The sequence below is a fragment of the Ascaphus truei genome, chromosome 4, assembly GCF_040206685.1.
Source record: "Ascaphus truei isolate aAscTru1 chromosome 4, aAscTru1.hap1, whole genome shotgun sequence".
Lineage (NCBI taxonomy): Eukaryota > Metazoa > Chordata > Amphibia > Anura > Ascaphidae > Ascaphus > Ascaphus truei.
This window is the reverse complement of record NC_134486.1, coordinates 340856224-340881526: the sequence shown is the minus strand read 5'-3', so window position 1 is coordinate 340881526 and position 25303 is coordinate 340856224. Positions and strand designations below refer to the sequence as shown.

At 40.0% G+C, this 25303-nt stretch overlaps 1 protein-coding gene across 1 annotated transcript in view; it reads left to right on the top strand.

Annotated features, from left to right (window-relative positions):
- Window positions 1–25303, top strand: part of HCRTR2 (hypocretin receptor 2) — a 96525-nt gene that overhangs the window by 55798 nt on the left and 15424 nt on the right. The window contains exons 2-3 of the mRNA XM_075594830.1: window positions 8335–8513; window positions 13980–14223. Of these exons, the coding sequence (XP_075450945.1) occupies window positions 8335–8513; window positions 13980–14223 (423 nt within the window). The remainder of the gene's footprint in view (window positions 1–8334; window positions 8514–13979; window positions 14224–25303) is intronic.

Below are 25303 nucleotides of genomic sequence, written 5' to 3'. Positions count from 1 at the left end.
ATAGGGATGAAAAATATATAAAATCACTTACACGGCCTTGTGTAAATGCTCTCACAGCAAGGTTTCGTTGCAGTCTTCCTGTCTTTTTATTTCCTTGGGTGGTTTCTTTCTTCTTTTCAGGTCTTGATCTTCTTCCTGGTTTTCTTTGGCAGACCTCAGCTCCCAGTGAGGATGTCCCCCTCGGAGTGAACAGATTTAAAACAATTGTTAGAGAGAAAATACAGGCGGTGTTATAGGATAACCAATGGATTAAACCCAAATAAATACAAAAGCAGCAAAAGCTGCAAACACTCACACGGGCAAGTGTGAGTGCAATCCTAGGGGAAGGTATATTTTTATCTGATGGGGTCTTCCCACATGGTGACCTATAAGGGTAATTTTTTGTGTGTGGAAGTGACAGGAATTTGATTGGTACTGGATCTGAACTTTCCAATATGTGGATTCTGAATGTATACTTTGACATACTACTGTTTTAAAGGTGCCTTCTTAGGGCTATTCAAGAAAAAGAAGTAAAAACTATGGTGCACTCATATGCATAACAACCTCAATACTTAATTCTCAAATAAGCTTTAAAAACAGCAGAAAATTGGAGTGAAACAAACAGACATCGTTGTACCACTACTAAACTATGGGTAGTAATCGGACATACTGTACATGATCCGGCAAGGAAATAGTGAAAGAAAACCCATTTGCAAACAGCTGTTTCACATCAAATGGTGCTTTCTCAAGGCCGAGGGTGTTGTTTCAACTTCTGATTGAAAATAATTCTTAAAAAACAAAAATGATGCTTGAAATTGTTGCAAATATTGAACCTATTTTTTTAAAATTACAAGAATAAATTAAAAGTATTTAAAAAGTGAAATTTAAACGTGACAAAAAGATTTTTAAATAGGCGTTTTTGTTTGAAGTGACTGTAACCGGGTGGTCATGTCAAGATCGTTCATTACTCAAAGTTATCAAATAAATCATCCAAGGAGATCAATTTTAAAATCCCAGATGAACACATGGAAGACAAGAGATGTGTGTGTCATGGGAGACCAGGTAGTTACACATTTATAATGGGATCATATCACTGAGCAAAGCCATAAGTAAAATAAAGTGCAATTTATTCCGTAGAAACAGGAAAACACACATTGGATTATAATAGGCAGAAAAAAATACACTTACTGGGTGTTTGAAGTTAAAACACTGACTTTCCTGATTGAAATAAAGTCTTAAATAGTCCGTTAGTTGACTGAGTCTTAGCCCAAAAAGTTCTGTAGCTCAAATCAGCATGAGCCTCCAGCAGCTCCCACTCTATCCACTCCAAATGGTACTGAAAGTGGGACTTAGAACCTTTTCTGCTTAAAGTCCTGTAGCTGTTTCCTTGCTGTCTCCGCAAGGCTTCTTTGGGTCGGTCCGACCCCTCCATGCAGGATACATACTTTGGACCTAGGATTCACAGGTCGGATCGGTGTTCTGATCTCATAGGAATCTCCTTAGCACTCTGGTATCTGAATCTCTGGGGGAAAAAAACTGCTTTCTGGGCTGGCTACTAACTTTTTTTTATAACATTTACAAAGTCAGTCCCACAGCATTACAGCCAACCCAGAAGCCTGGGAACTTCATCTCTAACCACTCACACACTTTGCCAGGTTTGTGAAAGCTGTCACCTATGGCTTCAGAAAGTGAGAGGGCATGTGCACAAACCGCCATCTTGCCACCTTACTATTCAAAGTCCCCCGCAGGCTCAGTGCCTCCAAGGCACTTGTGGGTTGGCTGTAATGCTGTGAGACTGACTTTGCAAACATTATAAAAAAAAGTTAGTAGCCAGCCTAGAGAACATTTTTTTTTCCCCAGAGATTCAGATGCCAGAGTGCTAAGGAGATTTCTAAGAGATCAAAACACCGATCCGACCTGTGATTCCAAGTTCAAAAGTGTGTAACCTGCACGTAGGGGTCGGACTGACCCAAAGAAGCCTTGCGGAGACAGCAAGGATGAGACAGCAAAGATGTGACAGCAAGTCACATCTGAAATAAGTTTCTCCGTCAAACCTACCCTGAAACTCAAAGCCTGGTCGTCTCCACTTGCTAGCACTCCTGGAAAGGGTAAAACATAAAAAATTGCAATTGCCGCATATTTTATTACATTTACTGTAATGCATGCACAATACACGGGTCCAAGAGCTGACACTCTAGGACCCCCAAAACACAGTTCAGGGGAACCTAGTGGCTTAACCTTTATTATAAAGCCTGGTTACCCCCTCACCGTCACAGTGTGGTCCTCTGATTACAGTTCTGAAGGTACGTTATCATTGCTATTGATTCTGTGAATTCAGATATGGAAGAATGTCGTCTTTATAATAGCATTGGGGAAAATTATGTCTTGTTCACATCATGGAAGGAACCAATGCCTCTTGTGGAGAATAAGCCTTTGGACAGATGCAGAGGAGAATCAGACAAGGGATGAAGAAAAACAAGGGAATACATTCCACGAAAGTCTGTTTTATGGGAGGATCAATTACCAAGATGGTTGCAAAAAGTTGATATAAGGAAGATGAATCACAAATCATAAATGTCTCTGTTGTTCAACTACCAAAAGAATATCACTTTTAAAAAGAGATATACATTTTTCTCCATATAAACCATTTTGACCCCTTTAGGTTTTAAATTGATTCAAATAATTATATAGGGAAACATAATCTTTAAATGTTTTTCACATCATATGCTCCTGAGAGTAAACAAGAATTATTGATAACTGACAGTTTGAGAATCTCAGTGCAGTAGTTCACACATCTGTGAATACAAATTATTGTTATACAGTATGGATCAACAATATTTAACAAATCTATTTGGCCTACTGAACAAAAGTGAAATATTCTCTTACATCTCAAATGTGTGAGGGATCATTAAAGATATAGGGGTTTAGATATACGTTCCTCCTTTTAATCCTCTTTAACTATAAGGAAGTACAATTAATATTTTAAACTTGTACAAGAGGATTGAAAGATGATTCAACATAAGTACAGTGCAAAAAATAATCTTATTCATAATGAATGGTTGGCTTAAAAAGACATTGATAAAAGGGATGATTTAATAGTCAAGCAGGCAGATAGAAGAAATGTTGTGATTCTGTCAAGGATGTATCATAAGGAAGAAACATTTTGCCAACTTAATGATACATAAATATACTGTATGCAAGGTTATTAGCTTACTTGTAATTATTACTATTATTATTAACAATTAAAACAGCTATTAATGAAGGGCCAACAATATAACTTTGTAGATAAGGGGACCAGTGCTTGTCTATTTCCTATATTTCTTGACTATATTTCTCAGAAAGCATGTACTCTAGGGTACCTTTTACTAAAATTGCATAAAAATTATGAATGACCTCTGTGCAGACCTATAGTGTCGGAAGTATGGTCTCTTATAGAACCGCTTTCTAAGTACTTAGATTACCAATTTAGATGGCTTGTTTATACATTACCATTATTTTAAAAGGATTACATTTAAGTTTTGAGAAACACACAGAATCTAAACTGGGAGAGGGATTACTCTTTTGCTAGTGTATATATATTTTCGTTATATAGCAATATTCACCATATTTATTGCCTTAGGGCAACAAAGCACTTTTTAGAGAGGAATGAGATAGATTCTAATTGTGCATCATTCCTTTTATAAAATGTAGAACTTATTCAATGTCATAAATCATTATTATTGGAAGGTGATTGATAATGGCAATATTGTGGGACAGCGATGGGTGGAGCTGTTAACCCCAACTAATGCAACATTTTTGCTAGGTGCCTCGGAGAGACTATTTTTCTAACAATTTAGAAGTGAAATTAAATGGTGGCGCAGATATATTGATGATGTTATGATTATGTTGGAAGCAATGAGGCCTTCTTTAATAAGTTTGTCTCTTATCTTAATATAAATACAATCAATACATAATTCACAGCTATATTTGGAGGCAACTGCATTGATATGTGGGATATGAAAATTGAAATTGATCATGACGGTAATCTATCCACTCAAACCTTTGAGAAATCTACTGCTACTGTACTAATACACTTCTGCATATGATATTTATCATATGACATGTTTACAAGATGGAATACCTTATGGGCAAGTTCTGTGTTTACTCAGGAATCATTCTGATCCTGCATTTTCAAGTTCAACAAAATGATATCAACAATTTAGAGATAGAGGTTATCAAATACGTCTTTTACTTAGAGAATTATTCAAAGCAGAAAAAATGGATACAAATCAGACAATTTAATGGGATGTATATATTTTATTTATGATTAATGCCCAAGTGCAGAGGATATTAAGAAAAATATTCTAATTGGTGTATCTTACAAAATGAAGTTACAGATAATTGTTCAACGGTGTTCAAATACTAAAGATAAAAGGTGATAGAAATGAATTAAAGATTACATTTAAAAAAACTCTTGGTTAGGTTGTAAACCGGTAGAACCTTTTTCTTGTGGCTCCTGTAGAATATGCAATAGAATTATTAAAATCAACACTCTCTCTCATTTACAGGTTGATTACAAGACTAATAATTTTATAAAACGCAGAACATCTTTTGTAGTGTAGTTATTGCAATGTCACCGTAATTTTATTTATGTGGTGAAACCTATTAGACCTCTGAGAAATGGATAAGTGAAATATCTTAGAACTATTAAAAAAATAGGCCTAATTGAGACTAGTTATACACTTTAATACTGTTCACAATGGAGATGTAGAAACCTTCAGACTTAGAAATTATCACTGCAGATATCAAGGGAGGTGATGGGAACTGACGCCTATTAAAGAGACGGTGTTGGTAGGTTTATATCTGCTTTAGGACCATGTGGTTTTAATATCATAAATTATTTAAGTGCTTTTTTTTGTGATGTTTAATATTGGAATTGATTAAATATCTCACAAGTATTGTTATCATAATGTAGAAATATATAATATTATAGATTGTGTATTAGAATAAATTAATCCTTACTTTAACATTTGCTCATTCTCAAACATATAGATTGTATTTATTGTCATATTGTTTTAAAATATATCATAATCAATTGTTTTATATCGCTGATTGGGAGTCGGACGTTGTATACAGTATGGAGGTGTATATATACTGTATATAGTCCAGACATTTAATCAACACCCTCTGCCTTGAGAAATTACCATGTGGAACAATACAGATACAGTTGTCTGTTAATTGGTTTGCATTTTCTGTGTTCCTGCAGGATCATGTATGTTTGATTACCACTGATAGTTTAGTAGTCTTGCAATGCTGTCTATTTGTTTCACTCCAACTTTCTGCTGTTTTTAAATATTATTTGAGAATAAAGTTTTGAGATTTGTATGCATATGAGTACACCATCACTTTTTCTCCTTTTTCTTGAATGTGATTATTTGTAAAATCAGGAATGGATTGCAGCCATACTTTGGATTGCCACGGATAAACAGAAGATATAAAGAGATGGATACCCTTCTGTTACAAGATATCTGTAGAGCCTTTCTGGTATGTTGATATGTGAATGAATGTACTGTTTAAACTTGAAAAATAACCAAACCAGTACGCAGTGTTATGTTTTAAACTAGTTTGATATCTTTTCTAGGGCTATATTGAACCAAATTGAACTAAGGGCGGTGGCTTGTTTAAGGGGTTAGTTCATGTATTCAAATAGTTCAAATTGTATTTATACATATTTTAATTTTTAAATATAGTTAATGTATATCTAACATATTGTAATTTGTGTGCCTTCCTGATTACCTTTTCAAATCAATTATTTATCATTAACCTGCAAATTCTGTATCCGAACAGGCATCTTCTTTATCTATTAAATCCAAACTATGTGAAACACAATAACATAACTCCCAACTAACCTGCATTTTCCATGTTGGAAATGCATTTACACAGGCAACGTCTCTATGCTGCAATTGCCCTTCTAATCCCAGTTTCCACAAAATCTGCACAGCTGCCATAATGTATGATTTTCCTGAGAATACAATTCCTGTGATGTTGAGAATATGTATAGTACAGTGAATTAAGAGTGTAGCCTATTAAAAACAGACAGCTGTAAATGGAGAAAGGAGATGACTTTGGGTGAAGAAATAAATAACAGATTAATGAAAAATTCAATCACAGTATGTAGTAGATCAAGAGCTACTAACGTGGCACTACCTAAATCAATGTAATGTCCGCTAGTTTTCCTGAGTTTAACGGGGGTCTAGAAGCTACACTGTAAATATATGCAAAAACAATGGCCTTTAGTAATCTCATTAGATATACCGTAGGCTAAACGCCATGTTAAGTTACACACAGATACCCAGCAAGCTCTAAGATACCCCCAAAATGACCATATAATATACTATATATATGTATATAAGTGTCAATTGGAGTGCTACTGGGCGTGTCTAAATGTATACAACAAAAAAACAAAGAAGCCCAAAGCTACTTGTGACAGGGTAAATAAAAGCCACCAGCTATATGCCTGGCAGACATATGTTTAGTCTGCAGTGCAGCAGTGAGGAGGTTAACTTCAGCTGGGAAGCTCATGACAATTAGTTGGATCCCAGCTGCCTAATCAAGGTGTGTTAAAAACCCCAGGCTGTACACATATGGAGGCTAGCTGGTCAGGAGACAGGAGTGAGATACCGAAGAGATTACTGATATAAGGTCTGTTTGCAAAGTACATGGTTTATGAACTGTTGTGTCCTGCATGCTGAAGAGAAACTGCTTTGTTTGCCATGCTGAAGAGAAACTGCTTTGTTTGCCATGCTGAAGAGAAACTGCTTTGTTTGCCATGCTGAAGAGAAACTGCTTTGTTTGCCATGCTGAAGATAAGCTATTTTGTTTTGTCTGCTGACGAGAAGCTATTTTGTTTTGTGTGCTGTACGTTTTAAGGCTAAATAAATAAGCCTTGTCAAGAGACCCTGCGTGTCTAGTTGCATGTACCCTGCAACACTACTGTACATCCAATATGTAAAAATACACAGTGAAATACCTATATATCTCTTGAAAAAGGGTCATTTAGTTAAACCCTTTGGTCAAAGCATTTTAAGCCTGCAAGCCACATCAAGGCATGACCAAATATTGCAGGTCCTAACACTAACTGATTCAAATTCTTATCTACCTCTATAATTAGTGTAACAGTGTTTCCCCCACCCTCTGGGAGATACCCCTTTTACCAGGTATATCGTGCATGCAACTCCCCCCACGTAGAAACAAAAAAATCCCCCACGCTTAAATACATACAAAACACACTTACCTGGAAGATGATCTCCGGCCCTGGTTCTCCCCCAGCTGCTGTGGGGACTTTCCGCTTTCCCACACTGTTCGGAGCTCTCCCATCACTCTCCCATGCCAGGCCTCTCTCTCATGCCGGTGTGCATGTCGACGTCAGAGAGAAGCTCAGTGTTGGACAGTAAAGGAGGCCCGCAGCTGGGGAGAGCTGGGCTCTTTGGCAAGACAAAGCAGTTGGGCTCAACCTCTAGCCAGGGCAAATGTCTTTGCCCAGCTGCCGGTCCCCTTGCTGCCGTGGAGCCCTTGCTCTCCACAGCTGCGGGCCTCCTTCACTGTCCTGCACCAAGCCTCTCTCTCATGCCCGTGCATGACTGAAGCTGGGCCCAGCTTCCAGAGCATGCCGATGTCAGAGAGGCCCGGCGAGCACCGGGGTTAGAGAGAAGCAGAGAAAATGAGGGAGAGGCAGGTCCGCAGCTGGGGAGAGCCGGGGCCCAGCGGCAACGAGAGACCGGCAGCCGGGCAAAGATGTTAGGTCCAACTTCCAGCTACGGCCAGCCAGGTCACCTGCAGCCACTGGGCCGGGACACTTGACCTGGCTCTCTCCTCCTGTCGGAGGCCCTGCAGGTACCCCCAGCATTCTTATACACACATGGATAATTTAAAAACAAAAATACCTCTCAAACAAATGAAAGTAGAATATTTCATTTTTTTCTGTTTTCAGGAAGATAAAAATTTTTTTAGACAGCATTAATCATTAATAGAATTGGTGTTAAAGGTTATTAAACATGTTTGGTACATAGCAAACAGTAAAATACATAATTCTTAGTGCAAGTAGAGGGAATAAATTGTAAATATTGTATGGTGAACAAAAATTGAGAAGTGTGATTTGGAGTGTGCCTTATACAAACTGTAATATAGAGAAGATGCTTTAAAGAAAAGAATACAACACATACTGTATGGTTTGCTAAATTCTTGAAATATCGAGGGCTAGTAACCAGTGTACCATTTTTATTTGTAATGAATACATTTTCAGTCGCAATTTGTCTTTTCAAATCTTTATTTGATTAAAAATGTTAACGCTGTTTTAACACTTTTATGAAATGTTAGTTTGTGTTGCAGTATGGAAGAACCATCACATGAGGACGGTCACCAACTATTTTATAGTGAACCTTTCACTTGCTGATGTTCTTGTTACAATCACTTGTCTTCCTGCAACTTTGGTAGTTGATATCACAGAGACATGGTTCTTTGGCAAGACTCTCTGCAAAGTCATTCCTTACCTACAGGTATAGTACTGAAATTATTTGTTACTAGTTGATTTCACAAATTAGTAATTCCTGCAGAACTCAGTATATATTTTATGACAACATACACAACAGGTTTATATGACTAAGTACAGTATTTAAGACACAGCACAGATATATACTCGCTCAACCTAGATAAAGTTGTAAATTTGGTGCACTAAGAGGAAAAAACATTTACATGTACATTGGGAGACAAAGACCCAAAAGAAAATGGGGGAGCACGAGGTGAACAGTAGTATATGTAGCTGTGACTCATATATGGAGTCTAACACAAAATGTGTCGATAAATAAATAGAACTGATAAAAATAAAAATAGAACTGATTTAAAATTAATGGTGACAATAAATAATAATACAATTGGGAGAAGGAAGGCACTAGGCTAGTTGCTCAAGGGGTAAAATACCCCAGTCAAAATACCAGCGCCAGTGCCACAAGGGAGGTGAATGAAGATATAATGCATAGATATAAATGTCACTCACACGGCCCTGTCAGAGCACTGGTGTTTATAAGGTTTTTTTTCCTTCTATGAGATGGTACACATCAAAGCATGGATCCCCCTCCGTATCAGCGTTCCAGTATTTAGTTGGTTGTGGGCGATCGTCCCCTCACTTTATCTCTTTTGACAAGTGAGGGTCTTTGTTAAATTCTTTGGCCAAAGCATGTGTAAGCCTGCAAACCACATCAAGGCGTGCCTCTTTTCTGTCAATCCTAACAGTTGGCCCACCACCAACTAAACACTGGAACATGGATTCAGAGAGGGATCCATGCTTTGATGTGTACCATCTCATAGAAGGAAAATAAACCTTATATACACCAGTGCTCACACAGGGCAGTGTGAGTGATATTTATATATATTCATTATACAGTATCTTCATTCACCTCCCTTGTGGAACTGGCATTGGTGTTTTGATTGGGGTATTTTACCCCTTGAGCACCTAGCCTAGTGCCTACCTTCTCCCAATGTTATTATTATTTATTTTCACCATTAAATTTATATCAGTTATATTTTTATCAGTTATATTTATTTATTGACACATTTTGTTAGACTCCATACAGGAGTCACAGCTACATATACTACTGTTCACCTCAAGCTCCCCCATTTTCTTTTTTGTCTTTGTCTATGCTAAGGATTCTGGATAGATCCTGGTGGGGTTGAGTCTCAGGAGGAAACTCCAATCTTAGGGGTATTTACAACCCCCTCAAGAAGGTAGTATCACTTGGTTATTCACTTCTTGACTATATTGCACCTTCAAAAGGGAGCGCCCGGGCACTTTCTGCTTTGAGTGTACATTGGGAGAGGCAGAAAAGCCTCAAATTACACACACTCTGAATCTTTCATGTTATAGTACGATATTTTATACAACTTAACTTTTACTTAATAAATTATAAACAAACCTAACAACACAGCAAACAACAATAAGAATTAAACATTAACTCCTAAATTTAATACTGGATAACCTTTACTGGATGTATCAGAGACCTTTGATATATATTTATACATTGACCCAAAATGACTTAAGATGAAAAATATGCAATTTGCAACAAAATTGCTTCACAGTTTTCTTGACACAACACATCACCCCCAATATATACATACAGTAGATGCAGCAAGACTTACTGTGTCTTGCAAAGGCCGCTCATGGTCCTGTGGCAATCGTGGCCCGGATGAATTAACGCTACGGTGTTCTGTTCCAGAAGCATGGACACCTTGCAGCGCGATCGTGGCAGACACTGCCCCCAGCACCGTGGCCATTTGCTTTTTCACCAGTGGTGCTGGACACAGAGCAGTAAATCTTGCTACATCTATATATGAAACATATAGTAATGGGAAATTTCTAACCATTTCTTGTTAAATGGAACACAGTATGTACAGTATATATACACAAGTTTGTGCTGTTGTCAGATGTGGAAACCATAACTTCTTAAATCGATATCCCAGAATTTACCAAGCACACCAAAATTAATTTCAAATGGTAGACTAAACAAAAGAAGATCCTAAAGTTCAGGCCAGATATAATTACACAGCACCATTTTAATATACTGTACTGTACGTTATATAATTTTCTCTTTACCAGAGACATCCTACAATATAAATGAGACAGTTTAAAAATGTATTTATCTTGATTGTAATAAGTAATACTGCTTAGAATTATATTCAGCAGGATCATGTTTGAGGCAAATAAATGTCAAATTAACATGCAAACTCAGCGTTCTTGTTGTTTATAAAACAGAAGAATATGTTGATAAGTTGATGTACTGTTGTGACAGGGCTGCTTGTACTATTGTGGAAGTTAAATGCATGTTTGCTTTTTGGCATCAAGAGCACCACCTTTCTTTCTTTCTGTTTTGCTTTTTGCTGGGCCCAGCGATCATTTTTGTTTCCTTTATCTGAAACTTTACTAACCTTTAATGTGGTGTCCTGAGGTCAGTCAGTATAATACAGGTATGGTTAATGTTTGATGTTACACAGCCATGGGCAGTCTCTGTTAAAAAGGAAAAGGGCGTTTCCTTCCTGCATACCATCCAGGGTAGATTATACCATGGTATGGGGGGTGGGAGATTTAAAGTAAGTGATACTGAATGTCATTTATTTTGCAGAGTAAAGACATGCATGGAATGTTTGTGAAAGGTACTGTTTTTTGGGGCTTGCTATAGAAAATTGTATGTGGTGTGAAGTGTATTATGTTTGCTAATTGTGTAAGTTTTGGGAGACAACTCCCCTGTGTGGTTTACTTTATTTGGTGTTGTCCTAATTAACCAGTAATAAAATGGAGGGGGTTTCTTTCCCTGGGGGCTCTTTCTGCACTCCTTGTTGCTGCTATGTGATATGAGGTTGTCTCTTGCTGCACTCCTTGTTGCTGCTATGTGATATGAGGATGTCTCTTTCTGCACTCCTTGTTGCTGCTATGTGATATGAGGATGTCTCTTTCTGCACTCCTTGTTGCTGTTATGTGATATGAGGATGTCTGTGGAACTTCAGTGAAAGGATGCAAAGTTTCTAATCCAGATATTGCTGGCTACTCTGTGGCTGGAGACATCACGCTGGGGGGAACTGGTTGTTGTACACCTGAATGTGGAATACCTAATAAAAAGAAGGTTCAGAGAACAGCAAAAGCCTCTTTCATTCTTCCCAGGGTCTTATGCTGCTGCTTCTTTAAATAAAAAGACCGGGACTCAACCTTTCACAACTGTACAGTATTTTTGTATTCATAATTAAATTGTCTCCTTATACTATTGTAAAAAGAAGGGAACTTGGCAGGCTTTCATTGAAAATACTACACGTAAAGAAAACCCGCACAGCTAGTGTTAACCACAGTGAGGTGCTGACTGGATGGAGACGTGATTGTATCATATGGGAGAAAAAGATGGCCATTCACCTCCTGCACATGCGGGAAGCTTGTTTATTTAAATGTAACAGTTTATGGATATTGATCCGCGTTACCTTACCTAAGCTTCCCTCGGTGTTTATGTTTACCCTGGATCGCACCTTACAACCCTATCGCGGGATCCTCCAGACCCAAGGAGTCATTGAGTTACTCACCTGATAAACAGGCATGTCCTCGAGCATATCAGCGCTGATATAACCAAGATCAGCGCTGATATAGGGGACTATGCGAACATCAGTTAGACCAGGTCCCCACCATTTTACATTGGGTATATAATTGCTCTATATTCTGAGAGAGGGGGGGTGGGGTGTTTTGGGGCTATACTGACCTCATCCTACTATTAACCCCCTGTGTACCCCACTCCAATATCAGTTGCAATTGTTGGCAATTCCAAAGTGCATCCTTCTGTTACCTGCTGAGTAGCTTCTCAGTATATTCTAGCTGTTATGTGCATATAATAGCCCTACTAGTCAGCTCTGACACCAGATGTACCACTGCAAACACTGTGGAGTTTGCTTCTACACTAGCCTCCTCCTTTTGCGCACTATATCACCCTGTTATGTCAAGGGTGATCACCTATGTGCGCAAAGTGTATACGTGCGGCTCCTAAGACAACATTCTGCACGGGCTGCTAGGTGTAATGCACGAACACCCTTTAATTAACAGATATTACCGATACCTTACTGACAGTAGTGAGGGAGTGCCTATTTGGTTCACAATACCTCCAAGGTGTTTTGGTAATTTCATTAGATGCCTTAGCTATGCCGACAATTATATACCTTACCTGAGTGTCTGCCTATTAGTCTGCACTTAATTTTATAGTGTGGGCAATATATGTCTTTACTAGAGACTTAGCTCTGACAGCGCTGGTGAATCTATGCAGCAACCAGTGCAACCTCAATCAGGGGCAGATATCATATAGGTAACCTATCGCATTATATGCCACAGAATATACATCATTAGTGTATCCATTTAGTGCGCACTACACGCCTAGATACACTCACATAGAGACTGTCCTTTTGGTGGGCTCGCTTAGACTCCTTTCCTATACTTTAGGTAGCTATAACTTATAGCATCTGATCCAGAGTATCTATTAGAGATCTTACTACATCTACCCACCTAGACTTAGGTGGGTTACCAAGGATACAGTCACGTGCTGTTCAAATATACTATTTAATTACGTTTTAACACCCTATTTTTTATTCATAGTTATTAATAAAGTATTTTAAATTTACAATTATACATTTGTTGTGATTGAGTGCTGAAAGACTGCGTTCTTTTTCTCCCATATGATTTCATTGAAAATAACCTGTATATTTTCAGTGTGAAATACTGAAATACTGCATCCTCTAGCTAATATATAGTACATAAGCAATTTCACTTACTGTTGCTCACTATGAATTATTACCATTTGTAGAATTCCGTCCAGTTTTAACTAACTTTTACTGAAAGTTAAATTGCAAAAATATCACCAATTAATTGAAATTCTAAATATATATGTTCAGAAATAACCACTATTAAAAAACATTAGATCTCATGTTTAAAAAAAAAAAAAAATTACTACCTTGTCCTGCTGCGTCTATATGAAAATGTAATTGTGAATTTCTGTCTTGTTTTAATAAAAAGCAATGCAGTGACAGGTGTGCCACAGGGGCCTTATAGGAAAATAGACTACTTTACTAATTCCTTTAGGGAAATATTCACCAGCAGCGCTACGCCAGAACACCTTCCAGTGCTGGAATATGCCTTATGACCCAGTCACTTGAGTGGGCCGTAAGGTGTTTTTCAGAGCTAGAAGCTCTTAAAGCATAGCACCACTTTCTTATACACATCTTGCTCTTTAAGCAATGGGATACTGTATGTTACTTCCATAATAGTAATATGTGCTCTAGTATATTTCAGTAAAGAAAAAAAAGCAAATGGTTTAACCTTTACAGTAATTCTGTTTTACCGTTTTACACACGACATCTGTTTTAAATGACTATGTTGCAACACAATTATACTGTATAGTGAAAGCTTTTACAGGCAATTATTTTATTTTCATTTTTTGTTTTGTTCTTAGACTGTGTCAGTTTCTGTATCTGTGCTAACACTCAGCTGCATCGCCTTGGATAGATGGTATGCAATTTGTCACCCTTTAATGTTTAAAAGTACTGCCAAGAGAGCACGAACCAGCATTATAATTATTTGGATTGTGTCCTGCGTAATAATGATTCCTCAGGCGATTGTCATGGAGTGCAGCAGTGTGTTTCCAGAATTAACCAACAAAACCATTTTATTCACTGTCTGTGATGAGCGCTGGGAAGGTAAGTGAACCATAATTCACAGGATTACTTAAACAAAGTTCAGTGAAATGGGGTGCCAGATATGACAACCGAATAATTTGTCTGTGTTTTAAAATTTTAGAAATATATGTATGTTTTTTTTTATTGTGAAAATTAGCATTGGCCTTGTTAAGCCAGACAGAAATGTAAGTAAATAAATCGGACATGCTTAAAATTGGACACAGTACATTCAGTATATTCATACATGCATGTTCTCATAGATACATACACTCATGCATGCATACACACACTTTTAAAAGCAAATGAAAACTGACTAAGAGAGACACCTGTAGCCTATGTCACATTATGGTGGAATATATTGTGATATTCTGCATTATAACACAATATTTTGCATTATCAGAAAGTATTATAACACAATATTCTGCATTATCAGAAAGTAAACTAAAGCTTGCTATATCCGTATTTACTGTACACTGATAGATGCAGAGAAAACAAATTCTCCCTGCAGCTGCACTCAGACATATTGGCATGGGAGATTCAGCCAGTCTCCCATGATTTTGAGCATCTCCTGGTCATGCAGTGATGCTTGTCCAGTTTTCTAGTTCAGGACCCATCTGATGCCAATGTTATTTAATTTACCAATTCAAGCCTGCTGATTACAATCTCAAATTAACAATACACTGGCGAAAGACACTTATACTCATTGATCCAACAATCTGATATGCAAAGACTCACACACAGATGGTTTTGCTGACACAAATACTGTACTTACACACATACAACAGACACACTGGATCTTATAATTCAATAAATTTTTGAAGCAAAGTTGAAGAAGAGAGTATTATTTTCAACTTGTGCCTACGTATTGTCCCCCTAATGGTCTTTGCTTACATTTTTTATTTCACTTACATTTTAAGTGGTTTTCAAAGATGATCTACTGTTGCAAAGACAGTTTGTCACTTTACTGTTTCGCAAATATTTGCACCGATTATAGTTATGGGCTACATTTCTTAAGCAGCACTATGCCATAACACACCTTCCATCACCAGAAGACACCATAGAGCCCACTCTTTTGAATGGATCTTTTGGGGCAAGAAAGTGTACTATTAAATAGCACCGCATAGGAAATGTTGGCTTATGCCTTTGGCAAAAATACTAGTTTAGTATAATAAGACTGCAACAACATTGGTATCGCAAATAAAAAATACAGTAAGATTATAAACATTTACATATAAACATGAGAAACAATTACATAAGAAATGCAGCACAACCCACAATGTATATAATCAAAAACTAAATGTGCTCATGTTTCGCTTAAAAAATACAGTACCTTTCTCAGTTATTCTTCAATCCCGGAGTTGTCCATCTCTTCTTGTATACCAGGAGGTAAAGACTGCAGTCTATCCATGTTCCCCAAATCTTACATCTAGGACTCTTGCAGCACATTTTTGCAATTATTTATATTGTGTGTTAAGTTTTGTTTATTTTCATGCTCCGTTGTTCCCTCATACAGCTCAACCCCGTTATAACGCGATCCGTTACAACGCGAATCCGCTTATAACGCGATGCAAGCATGGCTCCCAATTTTCGTATTTATGAATACTTTACAACACAATTATTGGTATCTTAAATACTTTATTGTACAATGCATACATTTCTAATGCGATCCGCTTATAACGCTATGTGATTCTTTGGACCCCAAGCACAGTGTTATAAGGGGGTTGAGCTGTATTTATGCTCTTTACATTGTGTATTTATGTTGCTTTCTTTGTGCTTTTCTGTTTTCAGGAGATTATGCTCTCTCTTAGGATAATGCAAAATATAGGATCTATGCTACGCAACAAAAATATATAAAGAAAACATACAGTTAGCGGTGCTCCTGGTTTAGGGAATACCTATCCATAGTCCAAAGTCTAAATAGAGGAAGATAATTCAGGGCACAGCAGATTTTCAAACTAATTTATTCAGTCAAATATCAACGTTTCAGGGACACCTGGGGACTTTTGATTTGGGGGTATAAATGATAGACACTTTTTGGTGCTTAGTATGACTGTCACACTTGAAAACGGCCACTGTGACGGCTGAAACATCGATATGTGACTGAATAAATTATTTTGAAAATCCGCAGTGCCGTGAGTTATCTTCCTCTACACTCTTAGGATAATACATAACTTGAAATGTGTGAAGATATCCCGGTTCATTTATAAGTTTGCCATTTTTGCCATTTACCTTGGGGAGTGAATGTCGCCAACGTTGCACATAGGTGTGAATATTTCACAGTGGTTTATCACGTTTCATTCAGTGTCACGTCTTAGAGGAATATTGAATGGCCATGGCCTTCCAACTAGTCGCAGTTTTTTAATTTCCTTGCAATATTAAATTCACAGTGCATTTCTGATCATAATTTGTTTTGATCACAGTACATTTCTGATCATAAATATGGTTTAAAAGGGAAATGGTGCTTTTCCTTGGCTAAAAATTCATAATCATACTGCACTTCACCCCAGAAACTAATGTCTTACTTTTTTCTAGAGGAAGTATTTAGTTGTAAACCTACATTATGTTCAGTAAATAACTCCACATACACATGTACAAAATAGCTTCAATACTGAAAAAAAATAATAAGTTGAACATTGTGTCAATTTCTTTACTCAGTGCCTATTTAATACAAAAGTTAAAGGTAGCACAGATGTAACCAGGGTTATTTCAACCACTGTCGAAGTATGGTGGATATTCTGTGATAGTCTGCGTTATCATTGCCATTGAAAATTAAAGAAACATTGTGATATTCTGAGTTATAACACAACATTCTGCACTATCGGCAAGTACAATAAAGCTGGCTACATCTGTACATTTCTTTTGCTCTGTGTTGTATCATTGAACATTATCTGACTAACAATTATACATTTTTTTCAAAAAATGTGAAAGACATTGCAAATAACATGTTAAAAGTTAAACAAACAATATATATATTTACACAGCAATTCTATCAATTGTGTTTTCAGAGAAAAATATATAATTACATTATTTTATTAGGAAACATACATGTACTGTATAGCTCCAGTATTTTATGATAATACAGTATATACTAAAGTAATTAGAGCTATAAATGGCAGCAGCTGTGTGATGTAACTTGTCAGCAGGGAATCTGCTACCATCAATTCTGAAATATATAAAATTCATGCATGCAAATTCAACTATTATTGCTCAAAACTTCATAATGTAGAATAACTAACTTACTATGTGGCCAATTTGCCACTGTATATAAAGTAATGATGTTTTATTGCTAGAGGGATCAACAATGAATAGCTGTACTTTGGAGATTCTTACATCAATTAAAAAATATAACAGAATCGGGCACATCATTTCCTCAATGTCAATGTAGAATTAATGATTTCCATGGGAGGACAGTGGAAACATAACATTATTCTTGAAACAAGAAGGTTTTGGCGTCTATTGGGTATATTTATCAAACTTTTCGGCCTGTTAAATGAACCATAACTGATTAAAAACAAAACCATATTTATCAGAAAACAAACCCTCTACAAATCTCTGGGATTTGCTTGTTTCAGTTTTGTATCTACAGTAGGAGACTTTGATATATAGACCCCATATATAAAAGCAATTATGGAGCAAAAGTAGCTCAGAAAGCCATTTTCATTTTGCATTTCTATGTCAAGGTATCAGGATACCTTGTAATACATTTGTCACCGTGTGGACCAGTTTGTGATTTAGACATGTTAGTAGGAGTAAGAAAAGAGCTGTCAGACACATATAATTATGGTATTGTATTTTTAGCCAGTTTTTCTGAATCAAACCTGAGGTGTTCTGAGGTAGTGTAATCCTCTCTGGCTAAAACTCTGCCAAGATGTCAGACTCGTGATTATAATGCTTATTACAATCGATGCAGAGAGCAGAAAATGGTCAAATACATCAAAGCTCACTTTTTTTCAATCTTAATTCATTCCCCACCAATCCCTTATATATAAATGAAACAGGTCGTCACACTCGTATTCTAGTGAAGAAATTCGTGGTAGCTGTCTTTCAGAAAATACATGTGAAAATAATTTCTAATCATGGTTAGGTATAGTGATATTATACTGCACATATGTATTACTTATAATTACTTTCTGACATGCAAGAGTCATCCCATGCAATTTTGTGTTGGTGCCAGAACATGTATCAATAAGTAATGTTTAATGCTCCTACTGTATTTATGGTTTTTACTTGAAAATGCTGTAAAACGAAACACATATGTGTAAGTACACACTTTTCACTGTACCAAACATTTAATTAAAATCAAATATCATTGGGAAAAAAATTGTACTTTTTTCAGTTACAATTACTAGACATTAATTGGTAAATTTACAGATTAGTCTCTTTCAATAAGGACTTCAACAAATAACTAATAAACATACCATGGGAATCAAACGCATATTTAATACAGTATATTGTAAGTAATCATTAGCCTTCATTATGATATATTAACAATTATAAAGAATCATGCATCTGGCCACATTCTGCAAACAAAAGAGCTGGAAGAAGATAAAGGGGCATATTTTAGTGGATTTGAAGTTGTCATCGCACCTTTTGGCATGTTCAGAAATGTTTCAGTATGGAATGTGTGAAAATTGTATTCTCTATTGTAAATTGCATTTTCTAAACCATGTCTATAAAAAATGACAACCAACCCGATTTTATATTTGAGGAGGATTATTTAATCAGGTAGTGCTGATTGGCCGGCTAAACCGGTCAATCACATGAACAGTTAACTCACTGGTACAAAGGATGCAGGAATCACACTAAGATTAGTTAGTGACAGATACTGTAAATGGCGAATCCAACATCCGAGCCCCCATTGCCAGAATAAGCAGCAGGGGCTCGGTGTGGAAATCAACCCCCACCACCACCTTTCCTGGTCGCTGAGACCTGGCTCCAGGCCCTTAGTATGTCCCATAGTATGCCGGCAGCACTGAGAGGTCTCTACATAACCTCTCAGGCTTTATTCTAAACAGTTGTCAGTCATACCCCATATCGTGCAGGCTGGAAAAAAAGACTGGTCACCAGCTGGCACCACTGCTGATATGGATCTACGAATAGGTATCTCTGCAGGTATTGGAGGCATGCAACATCCATAGAGACCCAATTCTTCCCCATCCAGAGAAAGTCTAGCATCTTCCACTGGATCTTGCAGACGAATTCAGGGGTTAAACCCATGGCTATCAGCCTGTGCCACAGCTGACTGGTCACTACAGAAGCTGTTTGATCACAAGAGTCCTTCATCTGAGGGGGAGCATTTTTAACAGATACACCCATGACCCAAGATGAGCGATGACCCATTCTTCAAGATCCCTAAAGTTTTCTGGGGCCGGGTTCTAAGCAGTGGACAGGTAGACTTCCAGATACTTGAGAGTATCACTTCTCCCTTGAGATATAATGAAAAAGTGGGGGGAAAGGAGTCTACCTGTAAGGGACCTACCTAAAAGCTAGAACACTTGGACCAGTTGATCGGAGCTGAAGAGGATGCTAAATAGACCTATTGGCATGCTTGTGCCCACTCCAGATCAACTAGATCCTGGGTCATGAGGACCACATCATCAGCATAGGCTGACAGGACTACCCATATGTCGGGTTCTCTCAGCACCAGCCTCTTCCTCAGTAGGCAGATGAAGGACTTGATGGCCAGTGCATACAGTTGCCTGGACAGGTGGCATCCTTGATGTACTCCCCAACAAAACATCAAAAGGTGTTGTCAGGGACCAATTAATCTTTACCAGACACTCTGCAGAGATGTACAGCATCAGGAGAAGGCCAAAGATGAATGCCTCTGTATGAGATATCGGTGATCCACCCTATCAAAGGCCTTCTCCTAACCACAGGAAAGTGAGTGACAGACCAATCCTCTGTACATAGTGCAGCAGGTCCCAGACCAGAAAGATATTATCATGAATGGTCCGGCCCGATACAATATAGGACTGGTTGGGGTGAATCACCTCTGCCAGCACGGACTTGAACCATAGCGAGAATGCTTTGGCTATGATCTTATAGTCCGTGTTGAGCAGCAAAACTGGTCGCCAGTTAGAGATTTGACAGAGATATCTCTTCTTTGGCACCAGAGACAGTACTGTTCGCTTGTGACGACTCAGGAGTACCTGTGTACGCTTGTGTACCTCTCTCCCATCTCCTGTGACTCCCTCTGCCCTTCTCCCATTGCCGCAGCGCGTTCCCCGTAGGTCCCATGTACCCACACGTTCCCTGTGCCCCGGCTCTAACCCTCCCCGCTCCCTTGCTCCTGCGGTCACGGCATTACCTGTTCCTGTAACGCCACCTGACCCATTGCCTCCTCCTGGCGTGGTGCCCACGGCGCGGCGCTCTGCGCGCCTGGTGACGCGTCCGGTGCGTGCACTTCCCCAATCCTCGGATGGCACGCGCACACGCTCTGCCACGGCACTCCCTGACTCACCTGTCTCCTCCGATATGCCGCTGTACGCCATCGCGGAGTCTAATGTCGCGCGCATGTTCCCCTTCGTTGAACTCCGTCCGCCCCCTGCGGTCTTTCCTTGCTCCATGCGATCCCTTGCTGGGTTGCAACCAGTGCACGAGCACTCCTACCTTACAGAGGGCGCACACACAGGTTCCTCTTGTCCTGTTTCCCAGGTCTCCGCCTCCAAATCCCTTCAGGCCTTTCCCCTGTCCGCCCCTTTTGTCTCCTCCTCTTCTCTTCCTGTCCTATCCTTGTCTTCTCCCACTTCTCACTCTACTCCTCCCCTCTCTCCCATTGGTAACTCCTCCTTTATAATCCCTGTCTGTCCACTTCTTCCCCGCTCTGCATAGTTCCTGTTTCCCTGTGTGTACCTGACCTATGCTTTGCTCTCTCCGTGTACTCCCTGTATCCTGCTCCTGTGATTTATTGGATCTCCCTGTTTTGACCCCTGCACGTCCTGGACTACTCTGCTATCTGGTATCCCTGTGAACACTGCTACGCCCTCTACTACGTTAACCTCTGGACTCCTGGATCTGGCACACGGACACGACTATTCTCTCGGATAATCCCCAGCATTGCAAGTATATGCTAACAGCTCTTTCTACAGGCCCAGCACCGCTATACCACACTCCGGGCTTGCTCCCACTGCTGTGGGTGTGTGGTATCATACCATTCCCACCTCAGTACTGGGGTCTAGCCAGGTCTGCGGGCATGCAGGCGTGACATCGCTGACACGAAAGTATCATCTCACCGGTATTGAGAGCTATCTGCCAGGACCTCAGTGAAATCAGGTCCCAGCGTTTTCTAGAAAAAGTGAAAGAACGTCACAGTAAACCCATCTAGCCCAGGCGTTTTTCCATGGACATGAGAAGGCCGGCTTCAGATTCAGAGAGCTCAATCAGAGTCAATAGTAACTCAAGCCGCTCCCTTCTATCCTCGCTGAACATGGGAAGCCCCTCCCACAAGACCCTGCATGCGTTCGGTTTGATGGTCTATGTAGAACCTCCGGTTTCTTTCCAAGATGTCCTCTCTGGGTCCATTAGAGGGTTCTCTGCCAGTCCTCTGCCAGTAAGCTAGTGACATGTTTATGGATTCCCCTCTTTTTCTCGTGTGCAGTATTGTTAAAGTGCCAATTGGCAGCCGAGAGCACTAATGGTAGTAGTGCCACCTTCAAAGACTCGCAATTGTGGTCAGAGAACGGTGCCAGCATTTGTCGAGGGAACTGCATTCTCAAGGGTCCGGTGGCAGGAGCATACATCTTCCATAAATTGAACATGCAGTCCTCGTGCCGGACCCTGATATGCAGTGAACAACAGCTTTGGCATACAGCAGCTCTAGATGAAAGGACTCTGAGAATAGGGTTACCACCCCACTTGATGATGCCATGAGGTGGTTGAAGAAGGTCCTGCATCACCACTCCAGATGCCAGTTGGCTTCAGCCTCTAGAGTTGGGTTGGAACTTTAGAGAGTGCAAGCCACCAAATTAATAAAGTGGATGGACAATCCTAACTTATGAGGAGAGGCTAGCTAAATTAGATTTATTTACATTAGAAAAAGGGCATCTAAGAGGGTATGTGATAACTATATACAAATATATTTGGGGACCGTAGTAGGAGCTTTCAAAAGAACTATTCATCCCAAGGGCAGTACAAAGGACACATCCCTTAAAGGGTGGAGGAAAGGAGATTTCACCAGCAACAAAGGAAAGGGTTCTTTACAGTAAGGTCAATTAAAATGTGAAATTCATTACCCATGGAGACTGTGATGGCAGATACAATAGATTGTTCAAGGAATAGTATACAGGGATATACCAAATAAGTAAGAATTGTTAGGATGTTGATCCAGGGACCCCCTGAGTGACTTTGGCAGCCATAGAAGCATGCAGTGCCTTCACTCCTTCACTCCATCATCTAACGCCACCTGGGCAGATGGGATATCGCAGGGGTCTGCAGCACTCTTGGGAGGGTTCTCCTCAGTGAGCACCCCATGGGGAGGGTCAAGCCCAGCAGGTGCTGCCTGTAGAGAGCCCAACTGAGACTCCCCACAGAAAGCGGGCACCTCTCAGACACTTCCCTGATATAATTTGGGGCACTCGCACAACACCCCACTTCATATCCACTTCCATCCCTCATACACCCAACTATTCCCTTAATCCTATTCCCATAGTCATTCATGTTGGTAAGACCTATTTCATCCTCCTCCACCGGTAACATGAGCGGCATAGACATTAGCATATCTCCCAGGGTACCTGAGGTATGTTACTTTTTCAGCACAAGCATCTCTCCCTAATTTATTTGGAGGGGCTATACTGTATATACAACTGGAGATACTAAAGTTAGGAAGTCCTCCTCCTTCTCCATTTTTGGGAGCACATGTAAAAAGCTCCAAAACAATTGCTTAAAAAAAAAACTATTCTTGGATAGGGCGCTGAGGCATGTGCTCTCATTTAGGCAGCAGACACAACTGCTGCTGCCAGGGAGCGCACAGTCTGTGGAGGGTTCTTTTGGGGTCCCCTATTGTATACAGGGTGTTCTATGGCACAGAGGAGGTTAGATGCTATCTGTGCAAGGAGCTGGTGCATGATCGTAAGAGCTGTCCCAAAGGGAAATAAAAGATCTACCCAAGCTTCTGCACCTGCTCCTCTCTTTGCAAAAACACCCTCCTGTTGAGCCCACCACAGCAGGTAGGGGGGACCTCAAGGTCTCAAGTCTCCCCTCAGGCTGTTGGAGAGGTCCCCATTCCTGCTCTGGAGGCAAGTTCTACACCCCCCAAAAAATGGGGAGAATAGAAAAAGGTCACAATGTTACAGCCACCTTCTGTTGTTGCTGTCTACCCCCAAACACACTCTACAACCAATATAAACACCTTATACAGTGCGGGGGAGCGGGAGGAGATTCCAGCTGGGGAGACAGTAGAACCCTCTCCTGGGAAATCACCCTCCAGGAAGGGAAAGTTTAAAACCCATAGGAAAGTGGCTAAGGACAAGGAGGGTGAACATTAAGGATGAGGAGGGTTCACCTTCTAAAGAGTCCAACATGGAACAAGCCATCTGTTCTGCACAGGGGGTATTTTCATGAGGGCAATGGTTAAGATAAACCAGCCTGGGCCAGAACCCACTTTAGATCCCAAGGGGGTGAGGCCATAGGTCAGGGGATCTGGAAGTAGTGGGAGGGGAAATGGAGGTATCCCAGGTGTCCATTGGGGATGGGGAGAGGGGTAAGAGTGATATACAGCATGATTCCCTGCTCCTGGACAGGGATATTGGGGTGCCTTCAACTACCCCTCTCAAATGAAAAATAGTCCCCCGGGACATCTACTGCACCAGATGCAGCTGTCCTCAGGGACCCGGGGTTCATTCAAGATCCCCTCCCAGATGTGCTATCTCATGTCACCAGAGGAGGTTGATTAACTAGGACTGACCCCCATGGATGACTCTGGTAGAGGGATTATGGGAATGGTTGGGGGTATGAGGGATAGAGCGGGAGAAGTGGATATGAAGGGTGTTGTGACGAGCCACCCAAATTATATCAGGGAGGCATCTGAGGTGGGTCCTCTTTTTGGGGAGTCCAAGTTGGGCTATCTGCAGAACATAATGGCTGGGCGGGACCCTCCCGATGGGGGCCTTACTGAGTAGAAGCCTCCCAAGAGTACTGCAGACCCCTGAAATATACCATCTGTGGTGTTGGAGGAAGTGGTGAAGGCACTGCATGCTTTTGTGACCCCCAAATTAACTCAGGGGGCCACTACCTCACCCAACCACCACCATCTATCCATGAAAGATCTACCCTAGGGTCACAAGTAGAGTTTACGATGGAGCTCCCCCTGAAAATACCAAAGGGGGATCATAAGGCTGAGGAGATTAACTCCTGCAGGGAGGGCATGAGTTTTGAGATCCTTCAGATCAGAGGATCCCAGGGAAAAGGGGCTCAGTGATGGGGAGTCCTCTGGCACCACAGAGTCAGTGGACCCATTGATACTGGTTATCCACACCAAGGAACAAGCTTAGTTTCTGGAAAGTATCCCGTACAGAAATGGAAATATGAAGGTGCAGTTGGCTCTCGGGAGGTGGAAGGATGCCTCACTCCTTCTCCACTCTCTCACTGAATATATGAGGGCCAACCACAGGGCCAGATAATCCGAGAGCCTTTACCATATACAGTACACGCCAGGAGGTTTTACCACTTGTTGCGAGCCCACAAGGCTACTCAAGATTCAGCACCCTGAACGCCTATGGGAAGCACAACGTCCTGACTATCAATGGCTTTGCTACATACAGTGGTAAGAAAAAGTTTGTGAACCACTTTCTCATATTTCACATATTTCACACAAATTATACAAAAACTTTTTCAAAAAAATATTTATTCACACATGATTCAACATTCAATATCCATGTGTGAAAAAGTGTGTGAATCGTTAGATTCAGTACCCATTTAGCAGCAATAACTTCAACTAAGCATTTCCTGTTACTGCTAGTCAGTCTCCCACATCAGTTTTGAGAGATTTTGGCTCATTCCTCCTTACAGAAATGCTTCAACTCAGTGCCATTTGAGGGCTTCCTTGCATGACAGCTTGCTTTCAGGTCCTGTCACAACATTTTGATGGGGTTTAGGTCCAGAC